Raw genomic sequence first — 24,248 nt, 5'->3', positions numbered from 1 at the left:
AAAGTTAAAGATGCCATCGGAGCCCGAAGATTCTTTATTGTTGCACCGGGAGATTGCAAGTTCGACTTCTTCTAAGGAGGTAAAGAAGAAGGCGAACGGGCCTGTTCTGACTATTTCAGCCGGGCATCTGGGAAAAAAGGGTAAAGGTAAGTAAACGATTACTACACCGTTTACCCGATGGCCATGAAAATTGGTGTATATATATATTTTCCAATTGAATATATTTTGATCTAATCCACGTTGCTGTACCTCGCCACTAGATGGCGCATCGACGGATCAACTTCTACACCGTCCACCTGATCGTTGTGGCAACTGGTATATATGTATGTATATTTTGGTTTTAATGGAAAATAATTGAGTGCTATTCACGTTAGTTTAACTTGCCCCTAGATGGTGCTGCAAAGGATATACACCTTTCAACCAGTCGTCATGACAAATAATGACTGTTATTGGTCAGACATAAAAATCTGAGAATTATTCAAAATTCCCCTCAAAAAAATCAAACATTGGAAGGTCAACCAAACATGTACTGCCAGCCAGTAGAGCTGCTGAAATATCTGAAGAGCGATATTCGCGACTGGAAACAAAACTAATCGTCCCTACTTCAAGATGTGTTGTTTCACTGGCAAGATCAATTTGCTACCACTGGCTGACACTTTTAACTGATATTGCTGAAGCTATTCAGGAATCCATACACTATTTACAGCATATTCGAAAATACAATGCATGCTTTCACATAGCATCGCTTGGAATGACGAATATTGCAAAATATCGTAATTTCACACACAAGGTCCAGGGGTTTAACATAGATGCCTGTCGTGTAGGCATAATCCCGGTCCTCTTAAGACACGGATTGATTTGGAAACCACCATCAGAGTCCCGCCGAAATTAGCGCAGCGGTACTGGTTTATACTTAGTTCATGAAAGGCCTATGTAATACATCTGCGGCAACTAAGGGATATGGCACCCGCGGTTTACAGCGCAATTCCATGCTATAGTCCGCAGAGAACTTTCTCTTCTCGCGATAGAACCACCTTGCAACTCCTACAAGAGACCCAACTACAAATAACCGGGCTTGGAGCACATCCCTCAAGAATTCTTCAGAAGCATATGCTTCAGACGGCCATCCTGGTTCTGATGGTACGAGATAACCTCCGGTAAGTTCAGATGGCGTCCGAGTTTTGCAACGCAACTCCTCAATATAACCCACAAGGAGCTTTGCTCGCGATATAGGCACAACCACCTTGAAGGGTGCCAACCGCAAATAATCGCCCCATCCCTCATATATTTTTCAAGAGAATATGGTTCGAACAGCATCCCGGTTCCGATGATACCAGATAAGTTTGGTGGCAAATACCACTTTTTGGATGAGTGCCCCTCGGGTCTGATCGGCCGCCTGGAGTATGTTAGGATAAAATGCAAGGGTAAGTGCGATTTTAATAAGGTTTTGTTGTACAAACAAAGCCTTAAAAAGCGCTTGGAGGACGCTCAATACTCTTTGACACTATTTACGAAAAGCGATGGAACTGTGTAATAGCAAAAGATAGAAAAGCCATTCCATGGAACAATTTTTCTCAAACGAGTGGTGCTATCCACCATTAAAATGTCTACCATCATGAATCGGACACCCTTTATATACACTATATTTAATCCTTACGCTAGGATGTGCAAAGTAATGACACCACCACCATAAAAATTATTCATTTCAACCAACAATTTTACTCCAAATCAAATTAATCTTTCAATTAGCACAGATCCAAGCTACTAGAAATAAATGGAAATCTAGGACAGAGTCCACCCATTCTTTCAATCATCACGTAAAGCAAATTGCTATCATACCCTTACAACCTAACAACATCTGAACGTAGCAGCAGAGCCTTTCGCTCGTAATTATTTGCTGAGGGATTTCTCCGTTCTGCCTTGATACGTGCTTAGCTTAGAGGATGCCTGTAACAATTCTGCATACGACGTGCATTAGGTGCAACCTGTTGAATTATAGTTGTTATCTGGATGAACGAGGGGATTGTAATATCTTTTCGCGAATATCTAGAGGTTTATATAAGGATAGTCGCATGGATTCTATATTGAATCGTGATAAAGTAGTAGTTTCCCTTCTTGTTTTTAAGGTTTTATGTGAACCAAAACCTTATTATAATCTATTCGATCTCTGTCTGTCTGTCACACCGACTTATTCGGAAACGGTTGGACCGATTGTCACGAAATTTGGTAGAAACCTGTGGCCTGTGAATCTCTTTACATATAGCAAGTGGCGCCATTGTGTGTTGAAGCTAAAGGCGGGCTCCCCATACATGCCAAAGGAAGGTGCCACATTTTTTTTCACAGAATGTGCCCATGTTGGGTATCAAATGAAATGAATACCAGGTACTCAAAATGTGTACTCCAAAAAGAGTAACAGGTCTCGTTTTCAGAACCTATGCAACCGAAAATTCTGAAAAAAATCATAATGATGCATCCGTACGAAATCTAGCCCCCAAAACACAACCCATTCCGATATCTGCTTAAATAAAGTTAATAATAGTATATTTCCATGATTTATAAATCTACCCGAAAACCCCCCTTAAGTTGATGCTAGAAATATAAAACATGGTACGGTTACAAGGAATAATATAATACATAATCCTGTTTGAAAAAAGTCTAACTACTATTGACAAAGTTATAGAGGGTTCAAATTGGGTATTTCACGTGGATTTATCACACTCTAAGCATGTATGACGTCATCATCAAATAAGATGTTGAACTCATATGAACGGCGGAGTTGGAGTTTGGAAATACATGTGTATGTCAAGGAATCCTTTGAATTGGAAGTATACGCGAATGTCAAAACGTGAATAGAGTATTTCTCACACAAGATGAACGCAAAACCTTTACACCTGAAGCGTCCAACTCCCGGCATTCCGACTTGTTTAAGGTTTCGTGTGAAACAAAACCTTACTAAAATCGGTTCAATGCCTGCCTGTCCGCTTGTCCTTCTGTCTGTCTGTCAGTCGGTCACACAAGATTTACTCGAAATTTGGTGAGAATATGTTGGCTGTGAACCGCTACATGTGCAACGAGTTGCATCATTTTCATTATTAACTGGAGATTCACATACTAGAATCCTACACCACAAATCTTTCCATTACATTACTAGCTGCTGACACGTGTTTGCGATGTGCGACGGCTATTAACAAAGTTATAGCCTTAAATTTGCCTTCTTCCTTTGAATTTACTACATTCTAAAACCAGGAAATATCAGCACCACATTGGAACTAATCGTCTGAAATACGCTATACCAGGGTCCTATACGTATATAAGCCTACCTGTAAACTTTTGGAAAATTTCTTTAAAACGCTTTCAGCTGAAAATTATTTACTAAATGTATTCATCATCAGTTAGGAGCTAATCTTCTTTCTGAACCGAACAACGTCACCTATCAAATTTAATATATATATTATCAAATACTCGAACCACTGAGAATTAGTTTGGTGCATAGTGGATGGTGCGTTGGTAGCTTTCGTGAGATTACAATGGTTAAACGTGAAACCTGCAAGATGAGAATTTTGAGACAAAAGATGTTTGCCCTTTTTTGCTTTTTCATTTTTTTAGGGTTTTTCTATGAAACAAAACCAAATGGGAAGTTTGAAGGCAATTCAGCTGCTATTAACAAGTTATAGAGCGTGACGCTTTTGTATTTTATATGAATGGATTGCACTCACGTCATCCTCATATAAAGTGGGCTCACCTTAACAGCAGGAAGCATGTTAATATCTTATTTTTACCTTCTTTAACTTTCTTTATTTGTAGTGCCCAAATCAAATAGATACACATATATATGTATCAGATGTCCCCGCGAATTTCGTATCACCTACATATATTTGTGAAAAATATGGTCAAAATTTAATACAAAAGTTTTATCTACATCAAATGCAATAATTACACAAGTGCAAATTAATGAAAGTAATCAAAAAAACCTTTAGTAAAGTGCAAGTGAACCCATTAGTGAACAAACAACAAAAACTCTACACGCGTCGTTCAATAGTACGCGCAAAACGATCTCAAAACAAAGTGCAAGACAATCAAAATTCACCTGTGCAACCAACATGTGCCACCTCCAGTGAATTTGTGAAATTTCCAATAGACATTAAAATGCTTACTATAACAAGTAATAAAACCTTTACAACTAAACGCAAGAAAAGCAAAAAACAGGTCAACTCATCTTTACCAATGACCAGCAATGAGAATGACGACATGGAAACCTCATCCGAGGAAAATATAAGTGACAATGATCAAGAGGCACCGCCACCGAACAAAAAAATACAAACCGGAATGGAAAGATATATTACCATCACTGGTAAAAAAAAGCAAAAGCCAACCACGAATAACGAGCAAGTTAAGCCAAACGAAGACACTACCACAACGAAACCCGGCAGTAGCAACTACTATAGCATCCTAGCGGACAAAAGCAATGACGTCAACGAAACCATAAGAAAAACTACAAAACCACCTCCGATTTACATCAGGCAAGCGGCCAGCAACAAATTAACCACCGAAATCGGAAAAATAGTTGGAGCAGATAACTTCTACATAGTTGACCTCAAAAGAGGAGATATAAAAGAAACTAAAGTGCAAGTTGTTAGCGAAGTGAAATATACAGCTCTGGTAAACTGGCTGGACAGTAAAAAAATGCAATACTACACCTACCAGCTGAAGAGTGCCAAGGGGCTTAAAGCTGTCATCAAAGGTATAGACCACCTTGTCGAACCTCAAGAAATCTCTGAAGAACTGAAAGCAAAAGGATTCGAGACCAAATCCGTGCACAACATAATTAATCGATCAAAGAAGCCACAGCCTATGTTTCTAGTGGAGTTAACACCCGAAACCAGTGTGCCGCCCAAAGGGAAACCTCATCCAATATACAATTTGAAATATCTACTCCACCGCAGGATAACTATCGAAGAACCACACAAACGTTCAGGCCCTGTGCAGTGTCAGAACTGCCAAGAATATGGCCACACCAGAACTTACTGTAAATTATCATCAGTCTGTGTAATCTGCGGCAAACTACACGAAGCTAAAGCTTGCCCTAGCAACAAAGCGGACCCCAATAGTAAAAAATGTAGCAATTGCGGAGGCAACCACACCGCAAATTACAGAGGCTGCCCTGTCTACTCAGCCATAAATAAACTAACGGCTCAGAAGAAATACTCCCCGCCAACAACCTACAAACTACAACATATCCATCAAACGCAAAACAATCAACCAGCTGTAACAAATTTTACTACCCAACCGTGTACCCAACAAACATTCTGCACCCCTCCCCAGCCGACATATGCGGAAATGCTGCGTTTCCCTCAGCCGACAATTAGACAATCACACATTCCGATATCAACCAGCCCAACCAGCACTCCTGACACCACAACTCAAATACTATTAACACTCGCAAGCAACATCCAACAGCTAACAAATACGATGCATCAAATGCAGGTAACCTTAAACAAACAAACAGAAATACTTAGTCAACTTTTAGGTAAATGAGCAGCATCAATATCGCCCAATGGAACGCAAACGGTATTCTCAAACATCGCAACGAGCTAGAAATCTTTCTCAGAGAAAACAACATTGATGTCATGCTGTTAGTCGAAACGCACCTCTGCAGCAAAAACAACCGCTTCAAAATCAACGGTTATAATACCCATCTACAAAACAACCCAGAAGACAAGCCATGTGGAGGAACAGCTGTGCTAGTAAGAAATAGGTTAAGATATTCTCCTGTACCTAGTGTTAATTCAAAATTTATTCAAAGCTCGGTAGTTGAAATTACCGATCAAAATCAAAAAATCATTCGATTAGCTGCTGTCTACTGTCCCCCAAAAAGCAAAATAAGTGAAAACCAATTCTCTGAATTTTTCAATACTCTAGGACCCAGATTTTTCGCGGCGGGCGATTTTAACGCCAAGTCGCCACACTGGGCTTCACGCCTAACCACCCCCAGAGGTAAACAGCTCTTAAACGCTGTATACAAAAACAATCTCCATTGCATTTCAGGGGGATTGCCCACCTACTGGCCATCCGACCCCCACAAAATCCCAGACTGTATAGATTTTGGTATCTTTAAAAGCCTAAATCCCAATCGCATTAGGGCCACTACTACGATCGACCTCTCTTCGGATCATTCACCAACCATTTTCGTGATTAGACTTACGGCCACAAATTTCCAAGAAGAAGACAAACTAAACACTAACAAAACCAACTGGCACAAGTTTCAGAAACTTTTCAACAAAAACTTTTGCTCACAAATCAGACTTAAAACTCAAACGGACATTGACAACGCACTGCAATATCTGACTAGCACTATACTAGAATGCATCGAATTAGCTACTCCCAACCATAAATCCCCGAAAATATCCCATCCCGATACTTCTCAGAATGTCCAAGAATTGCTTAAAGCCAAACGAAAAGCAAAACGCGAATGGCAAAAGCTACGCTCCCCAAGAACAAAAGCAATCCTGAATAAAGCAACCAAAACACTTAGACAAGAACTTATCAAAGAAAGAAATGAAAACATTCAAAAATTCGTTCTTGGACTAAGCCATTTAGCAGACACAAATTACGCAATATGGAAAACAACAAGAAGAATTAAAAAGTCAATACAAGCGGAAACTCCAATCCAAAGTCAGCAAGGCGCCTGGATCATATCTAACCAGCAAAAAGCTGAGGCCTTTGCTAAATATTTTGAAAAAGTATTCAAAACGGAAGGTGGTGATAGCACCCCACCTGATATCCCTAACCACCATACAACTAACCCATTAACACCCCTAAAATTCAATTTTTCAGATTTGCTCAAAAAACTTAAAGTAACTAACCCTAAGAAAACCCCAGGCCATGATTGCATATCAGGGAAAATGCTAAAGGAACTTCCGCTCTCAGGAAAATCTGCAATACTATTTATCTTCAATGCAATTCTTCGTCTTAACTACTATCCTGACACCTGGAAACACGCCAGGATTACAGTCATCCCTAAGCCAGGAAAAGACATGAAAAAAATTGAATCATACCGACCAATAAGTCTGCTCCCAACCCTATCTAAACTATTCGAAAAGCTTCTATTTGACAAAATTCTAAAGGTAATAGAAAAGAAAGATATCATACCCTCTCACCAATTCGGATTTAGACAAAAACATGGAACGATCGAGCAAATCCACAAAATCGTTAACAATATTAAACAAGCCCTAGAAAGAAAAGAATATTGTGTAGGTATATTCCTAGATATTGCACAAGCCTTTGATCAAGTCTGGCATAAAGGCCTCAAGATAAAAATAACTGCCCTCCTCCCTAAAGAATTTCACGCTATACTATTTAGCTACCTAGATAGCAGAAACTTCAGAGTAAAATATAAGGATGCGCTCAGCTCAACCCACTACATAGAAGCAGGTGTACCCCAAGGTAGTGTACTTGGACCACTTCTCTATCTACTTTACACTTCAGATCTCCCTACAAATAACAAAATGCTGACCACCACCTTTGCTGATGACACCGCCATCCTATATAGCCATCCTAATCCATTAACAGCCGTCAGAGAAATCCAAGGACACATCAACACGATAATGAACTGGGCCAAAACCTGGAAAATCAATGTAAATGTTAACAAAACACAGCAGATAACCTTCACGCTGAGAAAAAGAACATGCAGACCTGTCACCATAAACGGAAATAAAGTCAATCTTTCTAACGTAGTTAAATATCTTGGGCTGTACTTAGACAGACGGCTCACCTGGAAATCTCACATTGAACATAAACGCAACCAAATCAAAATTCAATTCCGCAAGCTATATTGGCTAATGCACAAAAAATCCAAACTCAACACTTTAACAAAAATAATGGTGTATAAATCTATATTAAAACCAATCTGGACCTATGGCTTGCAACTTTGGGGCACAGCCAAAAAGTCGAACATCAACATAATCGAGCGCGTACAAACAAAAATTATTAGGTCAATTTTAGGTGCACCCAGGTACGTTAAGAACGAAATAATTCTTCGCGACACCAATACTTTAAAGGTTGCAAAAGAAGCGAAAAAGTATAGCAAAAAATATATCAAAAGATTAGCCAACCATCCAAACACTACAGCTAAAGACATTCTTCTTTCCAACAATTACGCAAGACTAAAAAGAATTGACCCACTGCAACTAGCCAACTTGCAATAACATCTACCCTACAACATCATACAAATAATAACAAATCCACTACAAATTGCAAATAAAAAACCCGCCACACTCATCAATTTTCTTATAGTATTCTTTTCCGATTAACCAAACCAGTAATATGGGAAATACTCAAGATAAGCTTCTTGATAATACCGGGGAGGTGACGAACACAATCATAGTAGACACGGTCGACGTACAATCAGAAAGAATTGAAACTATTCTCATCATCCTCACTGCAACAGTAGGGTGCTCCTTTGCGTACCAACTGTATAAGGACTACAGACGCAGCATAAAAAAAAAAGATACACCGAAAAAGCCTGACTATAGACATAAACTACATAGCAATCCTTTCCTGAACCCTTCAACCTTAAGAAATTCCCTACGAATTGGTTCCAAATCTAAATCTGAGATTAGAATAAAAAGGCTAATTATATTAGTTATTAAAAAAAAATTAATTGTATTAGTTATAAGCGCTTAGCTATAAATTTATAATAAGACTTGAACAAAATAACTCTTTTCAAACACTGGCTTGATAGAGTGAGAATATTCTATTTTAGTATTAAGATTCGCCACACTACAGGCTAGAGACCAAAAGGTCTAATTCTTGTTGTAAAAATGTTTCCCTGTAAATAAAAAAAAAAAAAAAATCAAATGCAACCCAGTTATATACTTAATCAATTTAAAGCTTTTTAATGTATTTTATTAGTTTGGTTTTTTTTTTTCGTTTACGATGCGTAAATATATAAAGATGATGGTTTTCCGACCCGCGAACGTACGACGTTCCGTAGCCTTCACAATGACGAAATCTATGAGCGATACCATGACCGTCCGGTTGTGGATAAAATCCGGCTCAATAGGTTACGGTGGGCGGGTCACTTAATCCGTATGGGTGAGGATGATCCCACCCGGAAAGTCTATAAGGGCAATATCTATGGTAGAAAAAGAAGACGAGGCAGACCCTGCCTAAGATGGAGCGATGGCGTAGGTCAGGACGCCAGACAGCTTTTAGGGATATCGAATTGGTGGACCTCGGCGCAAAACCGGGATGTCTGGAGTTCCTTATTAAGGCAGGCCTAGACCGGATACCGGTTGTTGCGCCGTTGATGATGATGAACGTGCGACGTATAAATATTTCAAGACCAAAATTAGCCAAATCGGTCCAGCCAGTTTTAGTGAGACCAATCAACATCAATTAATTTTTATATATATAGATGTAGAGCAGCAATAGTATTCAATTCAATTTGCGCGCTTCCGGTATTCCAACATGTTGAGATTTGGTAGAAAGGCTGTGACTGTAAATCCCTGTGAAATCACATTGTTCACACGTGAAAGGAAGATGCATATTTTTTTCACGGAATATGGCCGTCTGAGGCATCAAATAAAAGGTCTCAACCAATACTTCTCTAAGCAGATGTTAGTTTTGACATCGGTTAGAAAAATCAAGATTGCGTGGATCCAAAAGTGACTTCAAGGGCTCGTTCCACCCAACCGAAAAATATGAAATAATTATAGTGATCCATGCACATTGTATCTAGGTTTTAACATGAGGCATCATACCGGCGGAAGTCCTACCATAATTAAGGAAGATGTAGTAGGTGCAAAATAACCCATGTCGGTGCCACAAAGATCAACAAAATCTCTGCGTCAGGTTCCTGGAATGGCAGGAGAATCACTTTCTAATAGGGGACGTCTTCTTCCTCAGCCTTTGTCCGGTACATATTAATCTGTTGCGCCGCGTTGCTCTGTCAAAGGCTTGATCTGGATGCAATTGCGAGGCTTTCAAGTCATCATCCATTTTATCCAGCCACCGGTGTTTCTCGACGGCTTTCTGGTCGTTTCCCATCAACTTCGATGTTTAGACCAATCTTGGCAAGTGAATTCCCGTTAGTGCGAATTATGTGAACAGACCAACGAATATGCCCTCTCTTCCACTTTTTCTCTGATCAGTGCAACCTTATTTCGAATGTGATCATGCCGTGTTACACTAGTCCAACGCAACACCTTCGCCTCCATTACCATAAGATGCTGTTTATCGTCTCTTATAGTATATTCGGACAACACTCAAAACCATAGAGGGTGACGACGGTCACAAAGAACACCAGTTGCGGAACACGACGTCATCCAAGTTCTGCTAATATGTGAAGCAATTTCATAACGCAGTTCACTATTAACTGGCAGTATTCTTCTTTTTCTTCAGCCTTTGTCCCGTTTACAAGCGAGGTCGGCTTGTCGTGATCGATTTCGCCATTTGGTTCTATCAAATGCCTGATCTGAATGCAATCGCGAGACTTTTAAATCCCCATCCAGCGTATTAAGCCACCGTTGTTTCGACTGGACGGACGACAATGCGGTACATTTTAGATTCGAGAGGTTCGTTGATACGTCGATCGCAAAGAACACCAGTTGCGGAACGCCACTTCATCCAGGTTGCGTTAATGCGTGAAACAATTTCATAACGCAGTTCACCATTGGCTGATTGCATTGACCTGAGATATTTAAATGGCTCAGCTCTGGGGAGGTCACTCCCGCTGAAAGTGATTCTGCCTGTTTTATGGGAATCGGTCGTTAAAAACATAGTTTTATTCAGATTCAATCTGAGACGGTATTGCATGAGGCGATTTTTGATATTAGACGCTAGAACAACATCATTTGCATAAAGCAGTGTATAGGGTTCTGGACGTTGGATGTCTCGTGTGACGGTGTCCATTACAAGAACAAAAAGATGTGGTGAGAAGGCGCTCCCTTGATGAACACCAACAGAGAGACACGAAGCGGTTTTGGTACACGCGCCATAGGACATCGGCGTTCAGTACAGCGCGTTACTTGCCACTCGTCTGTCGGTCAGAATGGCTATGTTACACTTTGGACTCAGATCATGCCCCAGCCATCGACAGGCTTCCAGTATCACCAGTATTTCCGCTCGCAATATACATAGTTTATATCCCCGCAACGACCCCGCAGACCCTCTCTGATCCGTCTTTGAAGAATACTGTATCAACGCCTTGTAACACCCGGTGTTAATCGTTGCCCTGGGAAAGCTTCTAGTCAAATTCGACTTGCGTTTGGATCGTGGGAAATGCCGAGAGTTTCGAACCACTTCGTCTAGGATGTTACTATGACAAGGATGTTACTGTGGCCATTTGAACGATGACGCGAACATGGCTAAAGAAGGCGTCCAAAAATCTTCATCTTTATTGAACATTCTGCTGGACTACCTTTCCTTTTCTAGATTGGAACGGTGTCAATCAGATGGTGTTCTACCTTCCTCAATAGACCGATTGAAAAATTCACTGGGCTACAGTGTTGGGTCACAGCTTTTTGCTTTCCAGAGCTCAGATGCGATGTCGTCAGGCTGCGTTGTTTTTCCCGATTTCATTCGTTTTTTTGTTTCCTCAACTTCACTGACGTTCATAGGTAGAATTGGTCCAAATGGTGACAATACTTCTTGCCATTAACGCCACAGAACTGTTCGATATCTTGTATGCGTTGGTGTCGGCTTTTGACCAGTCGATACAGCTCTCTCGCCACCCTGAGTGTCCTGTTTATCATGAAGATCTTTGTAGCGGACCGTTCGAGTAGCAGCAATCGCTTTCTTTGCTTTCTGATTGTCATTGTAGTAAATTTGCCTACTGTCTTATGATGATATAGCCAATTTGCGTTTTATTGTTACCACTATAAAATATAGGAAGATGAGTCATGTATTCACAGTTACAAGGCCTTGGGTGTCCGCAAAATTGCGCTTGCCACCCCCATTGCATACTATAAACCCTTTCCCCCATGACGACGACAGGCGTTTTTATTTCCACACACATGACGATTAAGGTCGCCCGGAATGACGATATAGTCATGACCAAGAACATTTTACCAAGTTCGTGCCCTACATTACATCTTTCGGCACCAGATCGAGTTTCTTATAGAGCGTAAATATCAATGCATTTCTTACGAAAGGCTCTTGCGCGTTCTTCCGTCTTTCAATCAAGGTACCAATATTTAGCGTGCAGATACGTGGTTGATTCGCTAATTTAATTACGTTCTGATGCGTCTATGCGTCAAGAACCCTTGCCCATTTCTCGACAGAATCAGGTCGTCCTGCTAATTTAACTGAGGCGAACTATCATACCTAGTATTGTTCCGAGGCGTTTTACTCAACGCGATCATTTTTGGTTTGTAGTGACATTTAGTGCGTTTTCTTGGTCGGCTTGTCGCAGCACCTGTCAAGAATAGAGGTCAGATGCCGGATTTTAGCTAATACTAGTACTAAATGCTAAGCATTTATGCGCGGGCTATCCTACTTACTTAAAATATAAAGGAACTTTGGTGCTGGTGGCCGGTGGTAGGTTAATAGGAGAATCCGTCGAGAACTTCTCGCAACATCGAACACGTATGGAGAATCGTATATTTCTGCATGGTTTGAACCAAACTGTGGGGGAGTCCCAGGACATTAAGGGAAACCGTGAGAGATTTAGGTAAAATACCTATAGCTGAAAATATTATGGGAACCCCAACCGCCCGCTCAAGACGCCGGAAAAAAATTAGTTTAGCCTCGGCGGACTTAGGCCTAAAAGTTTTACAAGGCGGATTTATGTGCGTTATAATTCATGACACACACATGACGGGTTTTGGAATTAATAAAAGGGAGCAAATACCACCTTGTAACCACTTCAGTCACGCCGCTCCCAACGCAGAGGTGAGGCAGCGTCTGATGAGTTGCCTCTGCCCTGGACGAAACCGCAAGTCACAAATTTCTTTGATTTCCTGAGCCAATGGCTCATTCTTCCCCACATATTTCCGTTCAATGTTGCTATTTTGGAGGATAGCAACATCAATAGTATACCGTCTTGTCAACTAACATCAGGCTTGTTGTGCGATAGGTGACAATAAGTTAGAACTCGCCGGTCCCAATACATGCTGTAAGCAGAACTATCAAGTGTTGCCCGCGGCTCACAGCGGTAAACCGGACATGTTCACATGATCAGCTCATTGGTAAGCAAGTAATCGGTCTTGTGTCTGCGGGGTTCTGTACAGAATATAGATAATTCCCGCAGTGAGGAAGGTGCAAATTCCTCCGGCCGACTAATGACCTGATTGTGCCGGCTAATGACCTGATATGTGCCAACCGACTGTGTACACTGGTAAAGTTCTTATACCAGAAATTCTGCACCCGATCCAAACCAGGGCCCCTCCAGTTCTTCGAGCTGCTTATGGCTCGTCAAATTTCCTCTTCGGTAACATGCGCAAAATTTATGCGAGGCGTAGTGGCATGGCGGGTGCTTTCGGTGGTGATCCACTCAGCATACTCAGCATGCTGGGTGGGTAACCCCCGAAGTCCACCCCAACATTCTCTCGCTTCCGTCACCGAAAACTTAGCTTTATGAAACTTTCTCTCACTAATGTGAAGAATCATAAAATACTGTTAAGGTCATCTGCTTTATCTGCCGAAAATTTCCGTAGTCCATGTTCTAGTGTCGGAAATAAAAACCGATAAAATAATAAAACTTTGATTTTGTCTGACAGGTAATGAATACTCGAGAGAAGAACTTTAGGCCTAGCGAAGAGCGATGTACAACAGGGAAAATTATTTTCCACCCTCAATAAAAGGTTGCCTTCCATATAAAGATTCTAAAGTTTCAGTGGGCAGGTCGTGTAAATCAATTTGGATAACAGAGGAATTCCCAGAAACGACCACCTGGAACAGATAGAGCGAGTCATTGAAGGACACAAACCGGAAAGTGCTCCGTTTCACCCATTGGAGGACGTGGTCGTCAGACCAAGACAAAAAATGCATGGGCTTGAGGAGCCAATAATTTATACTTCACATTGTAGCATCGTAGATGAAAGAGAAGTGGAAAAGAAAACAAATTACCATTTTACACAATTCGATGCATAACACGACACCTGCTACTTTTAACCTCCATAACACCACGAATTTTCTTAAATACAGTAATATAAAGAAGGGACTAGATCATTTCCTGATCCGTTAGCTATGATTCAAGAAAGATGGAAAGAGGATGTACAAAATCCGTAAGGTAAACTTATGTGCACAGAAAATCAAGCGAGCTTGACCGAACGCCGCGGGAGGACTTGTGGTGATGAATCTCCCACACGACATCTTCATCTCCGGTGACCCATTTAGGTGATCAAAATGGAGCTGAATTACTTTTTTCTGACGCAGTTCACTAACCAACTTGCAACCTAATAATTTGCACATTTTATGATCAGGGCACCTTTGCCCAAACAGCGATTGGCAGATTGAACCTTAGGCAAGGGTTTGCGCCTTGATGCCTCAGACAAAATGGCTCTGTAACCTCTGTAAACCAGCAACTGATTACTTGGTACACTGACGGATCCCTCACAGCAGAGGAAACGGTTTCATGGCTATGAATCTAAGAAACGAAGAGAAACGGTTGAGGGAACTATATTGGGCGGGCCTACCAGGGATGGAGCAGTCCAGGATGCTTATTGGGGGATACGAATCCATGCGCACAAAGGATTCCTTAAACCTCACCAAAAAGAACCTCCGAATCATAGTGGGAATTCTCACTGGTCATTGTCGGCTGAACTACCACCTAGGGAAGCTAGGGATATCTACGGACACTGCCTGCAGGTTCTGTGAGGAGGAGGACGAAACCTCTATGCACGTCCTGGGACAGTGTCCGGCACTTGTGCAAAGTAGGTCGATACATCTGGGAGAACACTTAATACCAGATGCAAAGCTGAAACTTCTGGAAGTGGGGAACATACTAAAGTTCCTAACGGTTACTGACCTGCTTGAGATACTATGATCAACAGGTACACTATAACCAGTAAAAGGGGCACAATAGTTCTTCAAGGACGCGGTGCGACTTTCCCTTAACAGAATAATAATAATAACCTATCTTGCCCTGTTTCAGAGTCATTTTCGAATACTCGTTAAGAACCAATCCAATCATGTTGTTTCTAACGACATTGGATGCATTTTTCTTGGTCGGCCTGTCGCGGGACATGTCACCAAGAGAGATCAGGTAGGATTTAGCATAGTGGAATAACTCCATCTATAGCTACTACTTTCCCTGATCTCAGCATTTTATTTTTGTTTTACTGAGGATAGTACAATGTACATTGCATCAAACCCTCCTCCTTTACCTGCGCTTGGGGCCAGCATGCTATGTTAATAGAAAAAGAAGACTCGTTTAGAAACAATACCATTTTTAGAGAGATGAGAACTTCCCCATCCATCAGATTTGACCTCCAGGATATTTTCTACCCTTGGCTGATAAGGCGAGGTTTCGAAGTATGTTTCACTCCTGGTGCTGCTTTTAGATACGGCGCTCCCATTTGGTTGCATTTGGAATTTCATTGCCTTCAGTTCTAAGCTTGGGCATAGATTGCCTTGGCTTTTGGGCCCCTTCTTTTAATATGAATGCTTCATTGCTCACTATATTCAGATGTTAACTCGGTCCTGACCCTCGCCATTCTATCAGGTTGCTTGTCGGTATATTCGTCCTTTGTGGTCATAATCGCTTGTTCTAATTTGTTTTTGCATCTTTATGACGTATTCTTCTTAAGTGATCCCGCAGTTTGCAGTTCAGGTGCCCAGTGAACTATTCCATACACCAGGACACTCTTCATAATGCTATTTACCCTTGCTGTCGTTCAAACATCAACACGGACCACACTACACTTGAGAGGTTGGGGTTTAATTATCGTTTAGCTTTGAGTTTCCCCTTAGATGGTTGAGTCTCCCCTTATATGGTTTCCAAGAAGAAGTTCCCTATTACACCATCTACCGTGGAAGATAATCAAGAGAGGCAAACATTATTGATAATAATAATCGTTGGCGCAACGATCCAATTGGATCAGGGCCTTCCAGTGTATTAGAGCACCTCATTCAAGACCGTAACGGTGCACTACAGGAGTACAGTACCCTATAGGATGCAATATGACCAGCACGCTCTCTCGAGATTATTACCCTGCTTTTATTCAGATACTTATTTACAACTGAGTCGACTGGTATCCGACGTCAAATCACAATAAAAATCCCACTGCCACCAATGAGATTTGAACCTCGACCTTCCGTACGACAGTTTTGTCCTCTAACCACACAGCTACCTGGACAATCGAAAATTATTAAATTGATTTAATTGCAGGATTTATATAAAAACGCTGCAATTCTCATATAATTTGATTGAAAGTGGCACCAAATTTCTCAAATTCAACTTGTTCTGCTTCCAAAATGACACCATATCATCATCATCATCAACGGCGCAACAACTGGTATCCGGTCTAGGCCTGCCTTAATAAGGAACTCAAGACATCCCAGTTTTGCGCCGAGGTCCACCAATTCGATATCCCCAAAAGCTGTCTGGCATTCTGACCTACGTCATCGCTCCATCTCAGGCAGGGTCTGCCTCGTCTTCTTTTCCTACCATGGATATTACCCTTATAGACTTTCCGGGCTGGATCATCCTCATACATGCGGATTAAGTGACCCGCCCACCATAACTTATTGACCCGCATTTTATCCATAACTTGACGGTCATGGTATCGCTCATAGATTTCGTCGTCCATCCTCATGTAAGGGGCCAAAAATTCTTCGGAGGATTCTTCTCTCGAACGCGGCCAAGAGTTCGCAATTTTTCTTGCTAAGAACCCAAGTTTCCGAGGAATATGTTACATGAGGACTGGCAAGATGATAGTCTTGTTCAGTGAGAGCTTTGACCCTATGGTGAGACGTTTCGTGCGGTGCAGTTTTTGTAAGCTGAAGTAGGCTCTGTTGGCTGCCAACAATCATGCGCGGATTTCATCATCGTAGCTGTTATCGGTTGTGATTTTCGATCATAGAGAGGGGAAATTATCAACGGTCTCAAAGTTCTAGTCTCCTATCTTTATTCTTCCCGTTTGACCAGAGAGGTTTGGTGTTGTTGGTTGGTTGGGTTTTGGCGCTGACGTTGCCACCATATACTTTGTCTTGCCTTCATTGATGTGCAGTCCAACATTTCGCGCCTCCTGCTCGATCTGAATGAAGGCAGTTTGTACGTCTTTGGTCATTCTTCCCATGATATCGATATGATCAGCTTAGGCCAGTAGTTGGGTAGACTTGAAGAGGATCGTACGTCTTGCATTTACCTCAGCATCACGGATTACTTTCCCGGGGGCCAGGTTAAAGAGGACACATGATAGGGGATCCCCTTGTCGTAGACCGTTGTTACCCTGGCTATACTATCATAGGCGGCTTTACAGTCGATGAAGAGACGGTGGAACTGATCTCCATATTCCAACAGTTTTTCCATCGCTTGCCGCAGAGAGAAAATCTGATCTGTTGCTGATTTGCCTAGAGTGAAGCCTCTTTGGTATGGGCCAGTGGTGTTCTGGGCGTATGAGGCTACCCGGCCTAGCAAGATTGCGGAGAATATCTTATAGATGGTAGTCAGCAACGTGATACCTGTATAAATGCTGCACTGTGTGACATCTCCCTTTTTATGTATGAGACAGATAATGCCTCTTTGCCAATCGTCAGGCATTGATTCGCTGTCCCACACTCTGACCACAAGTTGGTGAACCGTTTGGTGTAATTGGTCGCCTCCATATTTAACCAATTCGGCCGCAATTCCATCGGCTCCTGTCGACTTATGATTTTCAAGCCGATGAATTGTACGGACTGTTTCTTCTATACTTGGTGGTGGCAGTATTTGTGCGTCGTCTTGAATTGGCGGGACCTCCAACTCACCGATGCTCTGGTTGTTCAGTCGTTCATCAAAGTACTCAACCCGTCACTCCAATATGCCCATTCTGTCAGAAATCAGATTTCCCTCTTTGTCTCGGCAGGATCAATATCGAGGAGTGTAAGGCTTCATCCTGCTGACCTGTTGGTAAAACTTCCGCGCCTGTTGCGGTCGCTCCCTGTACTTTTCGAGTTCACAGACCTGTTGGTTCTCCCAGGCTTCCTTTTTCCGTCTGTGAAGTCGCTTCTCCGCTCGTCGGAGTTCGCGATAAGTCTCTGCGCGTGGCCGCGTTCTTTGAGAATGCAGCATTACTTGATATGCAGCGTTCTTCCGTTCCGTTGCTAGCTTACATTCATCGTCAAACCAGCCGTTCCGACCCCTTTTGCGGCTGGGGCCAAGTATGTTTGTGGCCAAGCATGTTTGTGGCCGTATTTATGATAACGTTCTTTAGGTGATGGTGAAGATCATTTGTTGATGTTTCGTCTCCAGGATCTCTATTGACTGCGGTTATTGCGGGATCGATTTCCCTCTTGTAGGTGTCGCGGAGGGCTGTATTGTGGATGGCTTCAGTGTTAACTCTCACCTGATTGTCAGAGGGGATTCTGGGTGGTGTTGTTATTCGAGCTCGGAGCACCATGCCAACGAGATAGAGATCCTAGTCTATATTGGCTCCCCTGTGACACCATAACTTACCAAAAATATATTGAACTCATTATTTTTGTCCTATATTCAATTTTCACGAATTTATTATCTTTCAGCCGCACCTATCCTCCCCCCACCGCCACTTCATAGCATATCAACTAAACATGCCCCCACCATCGTCCACCTTCTCAGCATCAAGATCAACCTTCATCATTGGCATAACAGTATTCTTTCTAAGTCTTGGCCATGGTTCACACGCCGATGAAGTTTACAATCGAATCTTAACGGAACCAGAGGAAAGTTCATTGGATGAAATAAAAAGGTCATGGCAAAGCTTACAAGGATCATGGGGTAAGAGAGCCGATCGTGAGGATACTGCAGGCAATAATGGTTACCTGTCCAATAACTATGACGACCCCGAGTATCAAATGAATTTGTTGTTGAGTATGGATCCCCCATCGAGTGTCAGTGGAGCAACCAGTTCAGGCGTCACAATTGACTACTTAAACGCCGAACCTGCGAATTATCCGAAATTAGCGAATTTTCTCGGAAATAGTAATTCACTATCGGCGCTCTCATTATCAACACTGTCACAAAATCCTGAATTGTCTTCGAAAAATGGCCAAAAGCGGGCATGGAAGTCAATGAGCGGAGCTTGGGGTAAACGACTAGGAAGTGGAGACTGGAATAAATTTCGGGGTAGGTACAAGGTTTTCTCTAGATTTTAAGACTTATAAGGATTTGCTTGTCTAAAAATTTATACTACATATGATAATCTTCTTTCAATTCTGACAACTAGGCTCATGGGGTAAACGTGAACCAGGCTGGAACAATTTAAAAGGACTCTGGGGCAAACGAGCTGCTAACGCGAATAACTGGAACAAATTGCAGTCGGCTTGGGGAAAACGCGATCAAATCTAAATATAGTAGCAGAGTAATTATAAAATTTACAGGACGACCAATAACCAACGAAAGCGAACAGACATAAATGACTTCTGATTCAAGGACTAATCAACGGCTGAAAATGTTTTTTTTTTATTTGAAAAAAAATGAACCTACGGAATCTAACAAACTGATATCATGAACATATTATTTAAAAAATGTATTAAAATTGAACATTCTTATATAAATACATATTGCAGTATTACATATACATTACGACCGTTTAAAATGTGCATCAAAAAAAATATATCGCATGAGTCATTTATTATAGAAACAAATAGACTTGCATATTATTATCTAAAAACAAAATTAAACATGCCAACATAAGCGCGTCTTTTAGATGTTGAGTGATTATTATAAGACTCTATATTGCACTTTTATTTTTATGTATCTACATCTATATATACCTTCTTTGCGTAAAATAATACTAATAAGGATACACTAAAGCATTATATTTTAGTTGTCTTGTATCATAATATAACAAGGAGTAAAAGGAGCTATGAAGTCATATAAACATATAAAAAAGTGTGTAATTAAAAGGACATTGGAAAAAAGCTATATGCGTATATATATCCATATATTTGAAGTAAATATAAATAAAACTTTATTCTTTAACATCTATCAAGAAGTTTATCTAAATGAGTAACCTTAACTTTCTCCCCCAAAACCTGAGAGTCTTCGAGTCCAAAGGTTAAGACTAGTATTCTCTTTCCCGTCTGGCAATATAGGTGTAATTTGTCACACCCAGTTCGCTTCTCCAGGTGATGTTTGTTTGGTAAATTTTACAATTATGGGCATCTTTCTTAAATTCAATAATTTGATTATTTCCCCTGCTCGTACTTCTACTTTTTAGAATTCATTGAACTTTCCATATTCAAGGCCCAACGATAATAAGCATCTTTAATTACCCTTTGTCCCGGTTGCGGTCCCATTTTTTTCTATCCAAGGGATGATTTGGGGATGCAGTCGAAAGACTTTCAAATCCGCATCCAGCGTATCAAGCCACCATTGTTTCGACTGGCCTTTTGGTAATTTACCATCGACTTCGAGGTTAAGACCAATCTTGGCAACTGGGAATTATATGACCATACCTTCGTAGACGTCTCTCCCCCAATTTTTCCACGATCGGTGCAACACCATGTCGATCATGGATGTCCTCATTTCACTAGTCCAATGCAGCGTCTTCGCCTCCATTAATGCAAGACACCATTCATTGTCTTTGTCTTCAAACCAAAGAGGGAGATTGAGACATTCGTTGATACGTCGATCACAAACAGCATCAGTTGTGGGACACCATCATCCAGGTTGCACTTCGTTTAATTTACTGAGGAGAGCCGCAGCTCCGAGCACTCAGGCCATTGTTAGGCCCATTGTACTATCCCCGTAAATTGCCTATTTAATGGCTTCCCGCCTACGGTGTTCGCAGGCTTTAGCCAATCTGAGAATATTCTCCAAAGGCAGAGAGTATGCAGATTCTTCATTGAAGAAAACCTCGCCAAGGTGTCTTCGTCTGAGATCTGAGGATGCCGGACAGCTGCATAAAAAGTGCAGGGCCGTCTCCTCCTCCTCCTCACATTGGCTGCACATAGCCGAAACCACTACCCCAATCTTTTCCATATGGTAGTTTAAGGAGCAGTGTCCGGTTAAAAGCCCTACTAGAGTTTTCATGTCCCACTTCTTAAGGGACAACAAAAATGCCGCTCTAGTGGTCCTACGCTCCTTCACAAGGATTTTCGCTTGCCGGCACGAGTCCAAATTTCTCCACTCGGTTGCGTGAATCCTTGCAATTTCACACTGCAGAGTAGACTTGACAGTAGATGGTCGAATTCCAAGAGCTGGTTCTGGCCCCACCATTGTAGATCCAGACCCTCGGCGAGCCAGCCTGTCAGCCTCCTCATTACCGGCAATGTTAGAGTGCCCCGGCAGCCACATCAGGAATGTTTCGTTCAGTCGGCCAAGTTTCAGCAGCACCTAATGACAACTCCACACCAACTGGCTTGATATGTTGTTGCCATTTAGCGCTGATAAAGCGCCCGACTGTCGAAACAGATTCGAATGTTGCGGCCCCTCCATTTTTGTCGCAGACATTCTTCTGCTGCCAATGAAATGGCATATATCTCCGCCTGGAATATGGTCGTCATTTTTTCGAGGGGTCGGACAAGTTCTATAATCGCATGACTGACCCGTCGGTGAAGATTATTAGATCTGTAATCTGAAAAGACTCATGGCCACTTGTTGACAACTCTTCTCTTTCGATGATTATGACAGTGTATATCTTTTCAAAGACGAATCTGGAAACCATCAGGGCTACCGGATGTTTTTCACGCAATTTCCAGACCAGGACCAGGAATTCCCGCATGACCGTTTGATTGGTTGCCTTTCCACGCCCAAATGGTATCGAACCTATATGCGTCGTTGGCTGCTTTCCGTTTCACCTCCAAGTGAATCGGGGGTAAATTTAGGATAGCTTCAAGTGCCGCAGTCGGTGTAGCACACATTGCTCCAGTAATACTTAGGCAACCAAGTCTCTGAATCTGCGTGCGTGGTTTTATTATGCATGTATACATCCAGTATATCCGTTTGGGTGAAAGTACCCAGGTTTTACCTATCGCATTCCTACAGCAAATGCTTGCGCGAAGACTTTTTTGTCCTCCAGGGGCCACAGCAGGGTACCCATTACCAAGAACCATAACAGTGGAGAGAGAACCCCTCCTTGTGGGTAGCCCCTGACACATCTTGCTTCAATAGACTTCTGCCGACCGATATGTGGATTTTTCTCCACTCTAGCATGTGAAGGATCCAACTGATTAGCAGCGGTTCGATTCCATGCTGTCTTGCCGCGAATGAGGCATAATTGAAGGCACCTTCGATGCCCATGAATGCGCCTAAGGAGTATCCTTTTTCGGACATCGCCTTTTCAATTTTTGCCGTAAGTTCATGAAGTGCTGTCTCCGTGGATTTGCCTTTCTGGTAGACGTGTTGCCTATGGTGAAGTGGCCACTTAGGAATGTGTGTATCCCTTATGAACCGATCTATTAGTCTTTCTAGTCCTTTGACCAGAAAGGACCTTAGACTGATCGGTCGAAAGCTTTTTGCGTCCGTGTAGCTGGGTTCTCCTGGGTTGGGAATGAGTAACAACTTCCCGCCATTTAATTGGAATATAAGCGTGTGCTAGGCATGCACTATATATATTCCGAATGTGTAGACCCAGGGCATCCATTCACTCTATTACTAGCGCAGGGATGATGCCCTCCGGACCTACAGACTTGTATCTATGGAACGAGTTAAATGCCCATTTCACTCGCTCCAGTGATACTACTTTGCATGCCAGATTCCAGTCTCTCGGTTGAGGGCTGTATGCACCTGTTGGCCCCGAGATTAGATTTTAGATGCAGAAGTGCACTTCAAGTAAATGGTTTGCTGTTTCATCATCGCTTTCTATGTACTTCCCATTCTATAAACGTAAATAACTCAGTTTCGGGCTACGTTCTTTGATCAGAATCCGCTTCAGCTTTAAAGTTGCGTCAAGAGAGTTAGTCTCTTCGCAAAAGAGTCTTCAAGATAATCGTTTAGCCGATCTTATGCTCTTCTTTAGAGCCTTCTGTGCCTCTTTATAGCGATTCCAGCTGGTGCCTGATTCACCCTTCAGAGCAAGATTGAGGAGCATCCTGGTCGTTCTCCTCTGTTTTGCCGAATCCGAGTTCCACCAAGGTGTTTTACTCTTCTTTGGCATCTTGAGTGGATAGCTTTCTTCGAAAGCTTCTCTCATGCTAGTTATGATCATCTGGGTTGTCTTCTCAGTGTGTCTTTCTCGGATTCCAAAATGGAGTGGGTGGAGGTGGATCCATTCCCATAACGAAATCAATGCACATTCCACATTTAGGATCTGCAAATCGGTTCCTACTAAATAATCCAGTAGTCTCGATCCTCTTGCATTGATGTTCGAACTTCCCCAGCATATGTGGTGATCGTTGATATCACATCCTGCTATTACCCCCATGCCTCTACTTTTGGCATATTGGATAGCTCTGATGAATGTTCCACTGGGAACGTCTTCTGCGTCGTAGGGAAAATACGCAGAGCACCATAGTATCTCTTTATCTCCCTGTCGACTTTTTACGGTTAGGTTAACCGATGTGGTGTCGCCATCACATAAGTCGTTGACCAAACTAGCCTGGAAGTCTTTAGAGACTACCATGCAGGTGCGAGGTCGATCGCTCCCATTGGCATACAGTAGGTCAACATGTTGGAAGTTTAGACCCCTGACTGCCCCACCAACAACCCACGGTTCTTGTATGAGGTATATAAACGTCTTGCAGCTATTGATCCGACTACAGATAAGTGCAGACGCCGCTTTACAATGCTGCCCATGCCCATAGTAAAGCCGCAGCCCGATTTTTCCCGAACCTTCTTAACATCGGGTTCGGGAACGCCGATAGTGAGAAAAGTTCCCGGCCTATCGGCTCTCTCTCCTGTTTTGCTGCGAGCAGCAACCAGGTGGAAGTGTTGAGGTTGTTCCGTACACCAAGCTGTTCCAGAACCTCATATCCATTTCGCTCTTCTTCTGAGAGCCAGAGAAAGCATTTTTTGGTTGATGGAAGCTCAGAGACCCTTTTCAAGGTTAGCCGCGCACCCTCCCACACATCGTTAAGGAAGGAGCAGTACTGCCTGAGCCAATCGTTCATGTCTTCGTCGGCAAAGTTCAGTCGTAACATTTTACGGTATACGGTACCTACCTACCGTATACGACTACCGAGTG

The 24,248-nt window shown here is 42.2% G+C and overlaps 1 protein-coding gene across 1 annotated transcript in view; it reads left to right on the top strand.

The window, feature by feature from the left end:
- LOC119660934 (allatostatins MIP) overlaps positions 1-20,108 on the top strand; it is a 136,520-nt gene extending 116,412 nt beyond the window's left edge. Inside the window, exons 2-3 of the mRNA XM_038069925.1 lie at positions 18,664-19,246; positions 19,347-20,108. Coding sequence (XP_037925853.1) covers positions 18,712-19,246; positions 19,347-19,468 — 657 coding nt within the window. The 5' untranslated portion in view covers positions 18,664-18,711 and the 3' untranslated portion in view covers positions 19,469-20,108. The remainder of the gene's footprint in view (positions 1-18,663; positions 19,247-19,346) is intronic.
- Positions 20,109-24,248: the final 4,140 nt, after the last annotated feature.

The sequence above is a fragment of the Hermetia illucens genome, chromosome 7 (assembly GCF_905115235.1).
Source record: "Hermetia illucens chromosome 7, iHerIll2.2.curated.20191125, whole genome shotgun sequence".
Taxonomy (NCBI): domain Eukaryota; kingdom Metazoa; phylum Arthropoda; class Insecta; order Diptera; family Stratiomyidae; genus Hermetia; species Hermetia illucens.
This window is presented reverse-complemented; position numbering and strand designations above follow the sequence as displayed.